We start from the raw sequence: 13,280 nt of genomic DNA, 5'->3' as shown, positions 1-13,280 counted from the left end.
CTGCCCATATTATACCTTTGGAAAAAAACTTTGTAAATCTTTTCTGTAATAACAATTTTGTACTGACACTATTGGCAGATTTACAGTTATTATGTGTGCTGTGTCGTGGCAGACCTGGAGCGGTTTGTGATGTCTAACAATCATCTTACAGGTGCATTGTGGCTCAGCATATTGCTGATTTGAGTAAGTCATGCATAATGTAAAGACAGAAAATCTGAACTATCACTGGTTACATCTACCTCACTATTAAACATGCTGGGTTCCAAATTCACATATTCTAAGTCTAACCTAAAAGCTCATCTAACCTGTTCCCTAAATTTTAAATATTTACAGTTCTGATTCTACTTTAAAAAATCTGTAAATCCTCTCAGCACCTAAAAAATTTGTAAATCCTCTCAGCACCCTCAGTTTCCCACATCAAAGCTAGGCACACTCCCAGAATTGGCTTACGTGATGACCTTCTTGATGGCAAACCCAACAAATCACATTGTGTGACTGTATGCATGGGGCTGAATGTCCTTTTAAATTACTTTGCATACTTGTTACTGTTCGGTGTTCTGTCTTCAGGCCATTACCAAATACTACAACTAAGTATGCATTCAACATATTGAACAACAAAGATACAAGGCTTCATGGATAATGTTACATGAACTAGGCCCCTTAGGATAAAAGGGTGGATTCAACTGATTGAGTTTGGGTTATCAATACAATATATGTCAATTTATTGATAACATAAGTAAGTAGTGCCAAGGAACTATAAATTTTGAACCAAGATATGGTTATATGTTGTGGGTGGAGGGTTGGATATTAATTCTGACGAGGTAGATTTCTTTCTGATTTATTAATTTAAGGCTTCGACAGAAATAGTTGAAGCTCTCAAGGATGATTGGTCCTTGAGTGTCTCCCTACCACCCGATAGTAGTGTGCAAAGCATTGCTGATAGACAAAGGGTGAAACAGGCAGAGGAACTGCTTTGGTCGATGACTGTGGCACAAAGTCTAAAGTGCCAGAGAGAAACAAACTGGCAGAATTTGATTTGCCCAAAAAAATAAGTTACATTTATTAAATTGAATAGCATGCTTCAGGCACATAATATTACATCAAAAATAATTTTAAAAAAGGAATGTTAAGGCAGTATTTATTATAAATAGCACTGTGCAGTGCCAGAAATTTCAGAACTATAATGAAACTAAATGAATCAGAAATTTACTATGGATACAATTAAAACCAATTAAGAACAGTAAGGACAGAAATATAATTTAAAACAATTAAGAATGAAGCTTCCCTTTTGCAGGAGCCTGGATGTTTGCCATCTAAATACTGGCATTACATACACCTTGGTACTCAAACCTCAGTCCACTGGCACAGAAACAGCACAGCAACTAACCTCAAACACCTCAGTATCAGAAACAGCAAGCCAACTGACCAATGACAATACAAATTCATTGAAGGTCTGTGGAATTATACAGCAAACATCAACCACTGTGGGCCACCAGTTCATCAGTATAGGTGGGTGTTTGATAATGGCAGTTATAGCATTCATCAGATTAATGTAGCTGTTCAGAATTGAATGTTGCTTGCCACAATCAGTAACGTGTATCTTGTGGCCACAATATACTTCCATATGTCTGACATACCTGGAACATGGTCACACTATCAGCAAATGCATAAGCCAGAGGCTGCAGTGCCTCAAAACTGCTCAGTTTTGCAGATCTACAATAACTCTGTGCATGCGGATGGCCACATATTAACAAGCCCACTCTCACCTCATTGCTCTGCTCAATGCCCACAGCGCATGGCCAGATAAATATTTCCAAACCAGAGAGAAAAGCCACACTTGCCAGCAGCAAAGTACAGAAAATGCTGTCAATCTGAAGGGCTAAATCAAAACAGTGCCACACTAGACACGGAACAAAGGTACCGGAACGTACGGATCCCACAACTGAAGAGTCTTTGCTGCTTCTCACATATGTTGCTGTCCCAGTTGAACCACCACTTGCAGTCTTCTTCCACTGGAATGATGTGTGTCTTCTTCCTCCTGCTTCCATCACCAAAATGTAATGGTGCAAAAGTAAGATGTTCCTCACTGGGGATGAAAACATAGTGGGTCCAATGTAGCTGTGGAGAAATAGGAATGAAACATACAGTTCTTGCTTGTCAGGACATGCTTGAATCTTCCTGGAGTATTGTGGGATTTGTAGATAGATTGAGAAACAGATGTGACAGGTGGGGAAGTTGCAGCAAACCAGTGGTTAGTATAAAACAATTCCTTTTCTAATTATGCTGTCTCCTGAGTGCTCCCTCTTCTTTGGCACATTTGGCATTATCTCATAATATTCCGCCCTTGTAGTAGCAGGCAAAGAAAACATGCATGCGGACAATACGCACTGCTCGGGTGGTGGTGTGCTGACCTGGCATCGTAGGCATCCTCGGACTAAGTTGTCAGTTGCGTCCATAGCACCGCACATGACTCTGATGCTGTGCGGCATGGGGCATCTTCTGCCATTGCATTAGGTTGTGGTGCTGCCCAGAACGTAACTCTGAACTGTTGGCTGGAGTGTGTTGGTGGGCAGCTGACAGACTCTGGCAATGGTGAGCAGTCTTGTAGAGGCTGTGGCAGAGCGTTGGGTGATAAGTTCTGAGCAATTAGGCAGTGGCCGTGGATTTTGATGGCACCAGTGGCAACAATGACATAGTTACGATGAAGACTCCAAGGCTAAGGTTGACATAGTCTGGGCGCAGCTATGTTGCCCAGCTGGTCACACACCATGGGTTGGTACAGGCAAGCGTAAATGCAGCCACATGTTTGATTTCTCTGAAGACAGTCCAGACGCTTCGACATCTGACAACAGATTTTTGTCTTGATAATTCACATGTGTTTTCTATATGTAATCCAAGGTAGCTCTATTCATTAAAATACTATCTTTCACATGTCTCTTGGTTTCATATGATTAAGGGATATCTCATCCTCTCTTTCTTATGACATAACAATGCCCTGGAATCCTGTAGCCTCTTTAAAGTTATACTCTTTGACATTTTAAATGCAAACCAATAAATGCTGTATATGATTTGTGAATGATTTTCTCCTTTTGTTTGTCCAATAACAACTTTTACTGTCATTCAAGCGCAATTCCCAGTGTCTTGTAATGTCATATATTGGTTTCCGTGATTTTTTGTGAGGACTTAATGAAAATAGTGTACTGATATTGTCATTTTCCTGTTTTGAGTGTGGTACATGTTAAGGTAATAATAACTAATTTAAATGAGTTTATGGTTTTAATAATATCTATAGTGACTCATATTTTTTTACTTGAATATTGTGTCATTTCTTTGCAGGCCACAGAAGTTAGACCTCACTTATATTAAGGAATGTTTACTCATTGAAAATTTGGACATTTTCAATAGAAATGGTTTTGAATTTATTATTGATGAAACAGGTAAGTACTGTAATTCATGTAATATTTATTTTATATGTGTAAGTATCTATAGATGGCTGTGGAATTCAATTCTTATAATTTCAATTTTATAATAAACTATCACAGCAAATGCAGAGCTAATGTCTCATTTCTTCTCCACATTATTTTAAATAGTTAATTTCACATGTAGTCTATTATGACCTCTACTTTACCTGTCTTTTTTTTTTTTTTTTTTTTTTTTTTTTTTTTTTTGGATAAAGTTTGTTTTCATACATATATACCTGAAAATTGTGACTTAAATTTACTACCAGTATGGAGGAATAATGTCTGTAACAAAGTTCACACTCACATGAAATTTATTGGTTCTGTGATGCATATTTTGTACAAGACAGGGATAATACATAATATATGTATTATGGTTAAAAAGCATCTAGTGGTAGACAGAAAACTGATAAAATTATCAGTAAAGAATGAAAGGTTAGAAGCAGGGCTAGTTTAAGGGGCACCAAATTGCACAATTCGTACATGGAGCTTACAGTAATTAGCAGTGAAAACTGACACAGGTGAAAATGTGCTGGCGTACGCCTTTGCTAGTGCACCAGTCGCCACTAGGAGACATTGTATAGCAGGTGCTGAACTAAGTGTGCCTATGACAAGAGAAGACAAAGACACACACCCAGGCTATGTGCCGATAAAGCCCCCTGGGCAGTGTGCACATAGGCTACCGTCGCCGCCAACCAACCTGTCTCAATCGCTCAACCTAAGTACGTTGCATCGGGACTCGGTTTTCATTCCACCTCAATGCGTCACATGGTGCTCTAGCCTTCCACAGCGATAGTCGTCGCCTCGCACATTAGGTAGCTATGCAGGAACGTTAGTCATTGTATATAGTTGTGATATGGACACGGACAAGTTTCAGAAATTAGTACATGTTGGACATCATTGAAGTTAAGTACTCAATTGGTTCCTGTAATGAAGCGTATTTTAACCACGTGTGCATTATGTGTTATAGTGAGAGGAAACTGGCTACCACTTTATCATACCACCCTCTCCTCATCCAACCAGGAACCACAAAACATTACAGGAGGGCACAGCCACAACAGAAAGCATACAAACTATAACGCAAGCCAAAACTTTCATTAAGCATGGGTCCACAAATGATTTGTTTGCATAATAATTGCTAATGTATGGTTGCAAACCGCAACTGACTTCAGAATCAAATGTTATCTTAGTTAATAGAAATATATTTTAAGTGTAAATTTTAAATTTCACCCAACACCTACTCTAACAAGTTCAATATGTTGGCCTCACATTTTGAGCCAGTGTTACTGCACTATACTCATCTCTGCAGCAAGTTATGAATGATCATCTCATAAAATCTTGATAAGACTGTACGACTCACCACTCCAGTTCTTCAACCATATCACATGAGTGCCGTATAGTTTTGATAAAACACAGACAGAAAAATCCAAAAGACTGAGGTCAGGTAACCTTGGAGGCTAAAATGTAGGCTGTGCTCACTGTTAAACCTACACATCTTGGACCATAATGGTGTGATGTATGTCTTACATCAGCAGCAAAATAGACCTGTGCCACTATCATGTGCATACCACATTTCTCCAATGTTGTTCAAGGTTAGGCAGGCCATGACTGAAATTTGAGCACAATTTCATGGGGACTTAATCAGAAAGTTTACATTTCAACTACATTTGTATGAATTAGGACAATATTTCATACTGAAGTTAGTGGTGTTTGTAACCGCATATTCACAGTTATCTTGAAGCAGCTCATTTGTGGACTCGTGTTTCCTGGAACTTTTTGTATACTTTTAGATGTGCCAGTTTTCACTATTAGAATTTTGATTTAATTGTAATATTTATAGATAAATAAATAATAAATCCAGTGTGGTTCAAAGCTCAATGGAAAAGCTTTCAGCTGATATCATTCCAATGACAGCCATTGTAGTTTAAATTGGAGCTGTCATCAATAATCAAACACAAGTCCACTGCATGAGAAGCTTTAATGTCACCAATCAGCTACAGAGAGAGTTTATTATATTTTACACGAGTAAAATCCCAAGGAAAGGCAATTAGTGTGTGAGGGAGGTGGGGGCTCCAAATGAGTTGCTGCTTCTGTGGAATAAAGTTCTTGAACTGGCTCTGGGTTGAAGACAGCTGGACTGGATTTAGGAAAAGTAAACATATCACCTTCATATGAAGAGTCAAACAATTCTGGGCAAATTACTGTAACCATGTGATTCCCTGGATGTTACTGTTGTGCCAAATCAACATTTGGTATAATTACTGGCATAATTTGTTCATGTCAAGCCTTTCAAGTTCTGCTGCAGTTTCCTTAGTTTCTGTCAAGAAAGGGGTATGTCTCCAAAAAATGTTGATAGCCCTTGATGTAATATAAATAATGGAAACAATAAAGCTAACAACTTACAGTATACAAAATCAAATTTTCGCTGTGCGCTGAAGTGTGTGGTGATATGAGACTTCCTGGCAGATTAAAACTGTGTCGCAGACCAATACTTGAACTTGGGACCTTTGCCTTTCACGGGCAACTGCTCTACCAACTGAGTCACAACTGCCCTCACAGATCTACTTCTGCCGGTATCTTACCTGCTGCCTTTCATGGAAGTTCTCCTGCAAAACTTCAGGACTAGCACTCCTGGAAGAAAAGATATCGTGGAAACCTGGCTTAGTTGCAACGTGGGGAATGTTTCCGGAATAAAATTTTCACTCTGCAGTGGAATGTGTGCTGATATGAAACTTACTAGCAGATTAAAGTTTGGAAGGTAAGAGCCGAGATACTGGTGGAAGTAAAGCTGGGAGGAGGGGTCCTAAGTCATACTTAGGTAGCTCAGTTGGTAGAGCACTTACCCGTGGCAGGCAAAGGTCGTGAGTACAAGTCTCATTCCTGCACACAGTTTTAACCTGCCAGAGAGTTTCATATCAATGCACATTCCACTGCAGAGTGAAAATTTCATTCTGGAAGCATCCTCTAGGTTGTGACTAAGCCATGTCTCCACAATATCATTTCTTCCAGGAATGACAGTCCTGCAACTTTTGCAGGAGCACTTTTGTGAAGTTTGGAAAGTAGGAGGCAAGCTAGTGGCAGTAGTAAAGTGGTGAGGATGTGTCGTGAGTCTTGTAGTTCAGTTGGTAGAGCACTTGCCCATGAAAAGCAAAGGCCCCAAGTTCGAGTCTTGGCCCAGCACACATTTTTAATCTGGCATGAAATTTCAGTCACAATATAGTTTAGGAGTTGATTAATTGATAAGCACATGAACAAAACTGAGAATATTGTTAAGCTTTTATATAAATCTTCCTTCAGAACCAACAAAATACATATACACATAGAATGTTGCCAAGCATGTTTGTGGATTTATTATCTCTGAAGAGGGATTCATCCAAAAGTTAGCAATGTTCTCAGTCTCATTTACATCCCTGTTGATGGCTCAAAGTCTCAGCCATATGGTGAATTGTTACCTTTGTTTCATCCAATATGTATACTTTAACTTCTACTGTACAGAACAAGTTCTGAATTTGATACACAAATGCCAACTGTGAAGATTAATAATGTGGTTTCATAGAATCTCATGTATCGTGATATGAACTGTGCTTACATAGAAACAATTAAGGATACAAAATGCATCACAAGCAATAATTTGATTTTATTATTTTAGCTACATTTATCAACTTGACAATGCCTTACATAACAACACATAAATTAAATGAATTCTTCCCATGGGGTAATTTCTGAGTAATGAAATTGCAAAACAATTCCCTAAAACATCCTCTCCCTCTCTCTCTCTCTTCAATGCAGTGCAGTGTTTAGCACACTTCACTTGCATTTGGAAGGATGACGGTTCAAACTCACTTCCAGCCATCTAGATTTAGGTTTCCAGTGATTTCCCTACGTCACTTCAAGCAAATGCCGGAATGGTTACTTTGAAAGGTCCTGGCCGATTTCCTTCCCCTTCTTTCCTGAACCAAGCTTGTGCTCCATCTCTGTTGACCTCAGTGTCAACGGGACATTAAACATTAATACATTAATCTGTTGCTCTCCTCCTCCTCCTCCTCCTCCTCCTTCCTCTCTCTCTCTCTCTCTATCTATCTATCTATCTATCTATATATCTATCTCTCTCTTCCTCTCTTCTTTGCCATCCTTTTCATGACCTCAGAGTAGCACTTGTGCCATAAGTCCTCAATTTATTTGTTGGATATATTCCAATCTCTGTCTTCCTCTATAGTTTTTATATTACAGTCCCCTGTAGTACAAAGGAAGTGATGTCTTAATATGCTGCTTCTCGTTACTTGCATCTTTCTTCGATTTACTCTCAATCCGTATTCTGTACTCATTTGACTGATTATTCCTGTCAAAAGAGCTTGTAATTCTTCTTCGCCTTCAGTGAAGACGGCAATGTCACCAGCAAATCTCATCATTAATATCTTTTCACCCTGAATTTTAATCATGCTCTTGAACCTTTCTTTTACTTCCATCATGGCTTCTATGACATATTGATTGAACAGCTGGGCAAAAGACTGCATCCCTGTCTTTCATGCTTTTTAATCTGAGCACTTCATTCTCCGTTTCCAGTCTTATTTTACATCCTTTCGTCTTTTCCCCTCCTTCCCTCTTTCCTGATGAAGCAACCGTGGGTTGCGAAAGCTTGAAATTTGTGTGTGTGTTTGTGTATTTTTTATTGTGTCTATCTACCAGCGCTTTCTTGTTTGGTAAGTCACAGCATCTTTGTTTTTTAATATATTTTTCCCATGTGGAGTGACTTACCAAACGGGAAAGCGCTGGTAGATGGACATAATAAAAAACACACAAACACACACACAAATATCAAGCTTTCACAACCCACGGTTGCTTCATCAGGAAAGAGGGAAGGAGAGGGAAAGACGATAGGATGTGGGTTTTAAGGGAGAGGGTAAGGAGTTATTCCAATCCTGGGAGTGGAAAGACTTACCTTAAGGGGAAAAAGGGACAGGTATACACTCGCACACACACACATATCCATCCGCACATATACAGACACAAGCAGACATGTGTAAAGGCAAAGAGTTTGGGCAGAGATGTCCATGTGGAATGTTTCTTTCTATTATATACATATATAATTGTGTGTGTGTGTGTGTGTGTGTGTGTGTGTGAGAGAGAGAGAGAGAGAGAGAGAGAGAGAGAGAGAGAAAGTGTGCACATGCGCATGTGCCCAGCTGTGCAGTTATCAGTAACCATGCTAAAATAATTAGAAATGAATGTGGCTAAAATTTCTAAAACATTAAAAAGAAGTACAGTACACTCTTCCTTAATATTGCACTCACTCTCTCCCAATTTCATTGAAGTTCATTTGCACATTCACACCATGTAATCTTCAAAAGACTCAATTTGGTCAAATGTTCCCAAATTTCCTCTTGTTACACGGACAACACAAGAAAAAGACTAAAATAATGACACAGGGATATGTGGCTGGATGATCACGTACAAGGTGGACAAAGCTGCCACCCTGATGAGACTATGAAAACTTCTCTCTAACATTTTAAGGAGCAAGCCAGACATTTAAGAGAATATTAGGTCACACCATATTAATCTGGTATCCTTGGCTGCTATAACTACCAAATTTGTGTGTGCATTGTTTCATAACTTGCAGATGAGGTTTGTGCTTGATTCGGCCACAAGAGGCCACTCAGCCTGCTAGTACAACACAATTGCATGTGCAGCCTGCCAGCTGAGCCCCCTGTTGGAACTAATGACCACAATGCAAGGATCCACCACCGACTTGTGTGTTGTCCATTGTATGTAATTTGTCTCCCATGTGTTCATGCTTTTTCATGTAATAAAGTTACAATGTTCTTGGGTTAGAACACTTTGGCGACAAGGATGGGATTCAACTCCATGTGTTCTACTTCAGTCATCGGTCATTTGAGTTTAATTTCAATGGAGACAGTGCTTATATCTCTTCTCAAGCAACAGCAAGTGCTGACAGTTGCTATTTATGATTTAACGACTACAGCCTCACAACGTGCAACCCCATTGACAACATATTCACCACTGTTCCTGTGTATGACGATGCAGCAGACAATTATGATGCTTACAAAAAACACCTGCAACATTTCCAGGTATTTGGGTTTACAGATGTAAAGTTGTGCATTGCTCTTTTCTTGTTATAGATCTCACTGCAAGTGTATCAGTTGTGTCTGCTTGCCCCTTTACAAGAACTTTGAAGGCTTTCTTTTGATCAGATGTGTGATTTTCTTTCTACCTGTTATTGTAAATGCACTCATGTTATTGCTGCTGGTGCAGAGTTTTACTGTTGCCAAAAGCATCCAAAACAGTCATGGTCTCAGAACTACATGTACTTGGTCATCATCATAACTTTGTGACACATGTTCCTAAGGAATCCTACGCAGATAAAATGGTTCGAGATACAATCATATGTCTTGCTTCTGATAAGGAAGTTTGAGAGCGAGCTCGACAGTGTGAAAATCCTATGCTTACAGAAGTATTAAACATAGCTCCATCATTTAAAGCTCCACATGCTGTAGGTAGTCACATAGTAGCCTGGTCCAAAGTTTCAGAAATCAGTTTCTCTCACCCCTCCCACCCTTCAGTCAGTTCACAAGGGAACAAAGAAGCTATGGCAGTAGTCCAACAGACTTCTCAGAATCGTACAGGTAATCATCGTTCATGACAACAGTCCACGTCAAAACAGCAACAGCCTCATGCTCCCTGCCTTCATGCCCATATTGTTTCATTCAACACGAATGGACCATGTACTCCAAGTGCTGGGCAACATGTAATAGGTTCCATAAAAATGGACACATTGCTTGTGTGAGTAACTCTCTTCCAAACCTGAGGGAGGAAGGAACGAACATGGATGAGAACAGTGTGTCAGGAGTGATGGTGTTTCCAGGCATGTTATACACTGAAGTGCATGTATTTAACAAGCCATTGAGAATGCAGGTGGACTTGGGTGCAGCAGCAGTCTTGGTGAATTCTAAATCTTTTGTGGATTTGGATTCTCCCTCTCTGGCTCCAGTGTCAAGGAGGCTGGTGAGTTATAACAAACAACAGATTCCCATTCTGGGACACTTTTTTTCACCTGTGACTTACAACGTTGTCGTTCGTTCATTAACATTGCTAGTTGGGGACAATGCTTACACTGAAAATCTGTTTGGTTTGGACACTTTTAAACTTTTTGGATTCTCCATTGAATGGCACAATGCATTTGGTTCCTGATCAAGTTCCATATCAACACTTAGATGCTCTCTGTGCCAAATTTGCTCATTATTTTTTCCAGAGCTGGGTTGTGCAACAGAATTTCAGGTTCATATTATGATGAAACAGTCTGCCCGCCCCCATTTTTTCCAGGCCTGTCCAATATCAGTAACTTTACGGGATCAAGTAAAAGCAGAATTAGGATCGTCTTCCATCCCTTGATGTTATTTGACTAATTTCTCCCAGGGAATGGTCAACACCACTGGTGATAGTAAACAAACCTACAGCCCTCTGCAGTGATTTTTAAAAAATCAATTAATACACAGACAATCATCAATACCTATCCTTTACCATGCCCTGACTAGCTGTTAACAAAATTATTGGGGGGGGGGGGGGCATTATTTTTCAGAGACTGACTAAGCAGATGCATATTTACAGCTGATGCTAGACAAGGAATCTAAATGCCTTCTAATTATCAATACACCAATTGGGCTTTATCAAACTAGTATTTGCCTTTTGGTGTGGCAAGTGGACCAGCTATTTTTCACACTTTTTAGAGCAACTTATCGCATCTGTCCCAGGCTGTATCAATTATTTAGATGACATAGTAGTGTCTGGTGCCTCTACAGAGGAACATTGCACAACCATCATACTCTATTTTCTGTTTTATAGTCTGCAGGGCTAAAGCGCAATTTGGACACAGTTTTTCAACCATCTACTATTTATTTGGGTTTTGAAGTGTCACATACTGGCATTAAACCACTACACCAGAATATTGATGCTATTGCCGTGTTGTCACACCCCATAACCATTGATGAATGACAGACAATTTTAGGCAGTATTGCATACTATTATGAATTCCTATCGGACACTGCTATTGTAACACAACCACTCCAAGCATTATTACTTAAAGGTGTTCCTTTCGAGTGGTCTCTGGCTTGTGACTGGGCATTCAAGTTGTTGAAATCTAAGCTTTAGTCGGCCTCTTGTTTGGCAACTTTTCAACCAGGCTAACAGCTGGTGTTAACAACACATGCATCTCAGTTTGGCCTTCATGCCATTCTTGCTCATAGGTATGTGGACAGATCAGAACACCCTATTGCATGTGCCTCTAAAACCTTAAATTCAGTACAACAGTGTTATTCTCAAATATTAAAAAAACTTGACCAATCACACAATCTCTAAAAAAAATTCATTTTTTTCTGTAAGGGTCTAAGTTTCACCTGGTCACAGACCAAAAACTGCTTGTGCTTCTTTTTAATCCTTCGGCAGTCTGGTTGGGCAAAGCCACACACTGCTTACAGCGGTGGGCTTTTGCCCGTCACAATACAATTATGAGATACATTTTCGAGCTACGGCACAACATGCAAATGCTGATGCCTTATCACGCTTGCCGATTGGTCTGGATCCAGTTTGATAAAGAGGCATTGCTTTGTTTTCATTTAGACATGGAAGCCCAAAATGTTCTTGATGGTTTTCCAGTAAAATTCCAGCCACATTAGCTGCAGGTCCTGTTCTAAGTAAAGTTGTTTCTTTTGTGCAACACAGCTGGCAAACAAACCTCCAGGCCATGCTCCTGATCCTTTAAGAAATTATTCTGAATTACAAAATTGTCTTTCTGTTTGGAATGGAGTTCTGTCATTAGTTACAGAGGACACCGCTCCGTGGGTTATAGCTCCGTACACCCTTCAGCGTGAGATTACGCATTTATTACATGTGGACCACTGGGACTTGTTACATACAAAAATGTAGGCAAGCAGATGTGTTTTTTTGGTCAGGCATTGATGGGAAAGTAGTGCAAGTGCTGCAGTCTGCCCACAGTGTGCCACCCATCACAGACGAGGAATTTTGCAGTCTGATCATGTCTCATCTGCTCCAGTGCCCTCCAGATTGTGCACAATTCCCTTTTGGAGACTGCTTCAGCTAGTAAATGAATCCAGAGTTAGAAGTGGTTGCTGGAAATGAGGTCATTCATAATATTGTCCTGAACAGAAACCACAAGGGCTAGAGAGCATAAGGGAGTTCTATGGCTAAAGCTGACCCAGTAACGGTGCTGAAATGTGTATGGCTGCTGGTGTTGCGGATACACAACACTCGAGACATCATGAGCCCATTTAAAACTCGACCCCAGGGAACGTACAGGATGGGTCACATAATACTTACATGCTTTTATTTCTCCCAGTAGGAAATAGTACAGGGCAGTTCTACTGCAAGATCTTTGAGAGTCCGATAATCTAATGGGTCTTGTGGTGGTAAGCATGGAGATCATACATCATTCTCCCATTTGAATTCCCAGTCAGCATAAAGGTATATAGCAGTGGGGTGGTATGCATTATTCACAGACACTACTGCCCCTCCCTTGGTTCTCTTCACAGTAAGGTCACTCTTATGCTGAAGAATGTAAGTCCTTTGCACAAGTGCATCAATAAGTTTAATACTTTTCTTGCAAACTCAAGCACAGACGACATACATGCACAAGGAGTTTCAGTTCCCTTCATGTGCCCTGAAATGTTTATGCCCCACTACAATATGAGAGCCACCTTACCAGCGAGCTTTGTGTTTGTCTTTGCCTTAATCCTTCTGCAATTGGGAAACCTAAAGTGGATGGTGGATTGGACGAGAGGCTTAGTGGTTCCA

The 13,280-nt window shown here is 40.0% G+C and overlaps 1 protein-coding gene across 2 annotated transcripts in view; it reads left to right on the top strand.

Annotated features, from left to right (window-relative positions):
* The window catches only part of LOC126252772 (mismatch repair endonuclease PMS2), a 160,097-nt gene that overhangs the window by 111,207 nt on the left and 35,610 nt on the right, over positions 1-13,280 (top strand). For both annotated transcript variants that reach the window (XM_049953699.1, XM_049953701.1), the window contains one exon: positions 3,337-3,437. In XM_049953699.1, coding sequence (XP_049809656.1) covers positions 3,337-3,437 — 101 coding nt within the window. The remainder of the gene's footprint in view (positions 1-3,336; positions 3,438-13,280) is intronic.

Source organism: Schistocerca nitens, chromosome 4 (genome assembly GCF_023898315.1).
Source record: "Schistocerca nitens isolate TAMUIC-IGC-003100 chromosome 4, iqSchNite1.1, whole genome shotgun sequence".
Lineage (NCBI taxonomy): Eukaryota > Metazoa > Arthropoda > Insecta > Orthoptera > Acrididae > Schistocerca > Schistocerca nitens.
Note: the sequence above shows the minus strand (reverse complement) of the source record. Positions and strands in the feature narration are given on the sequence as shown.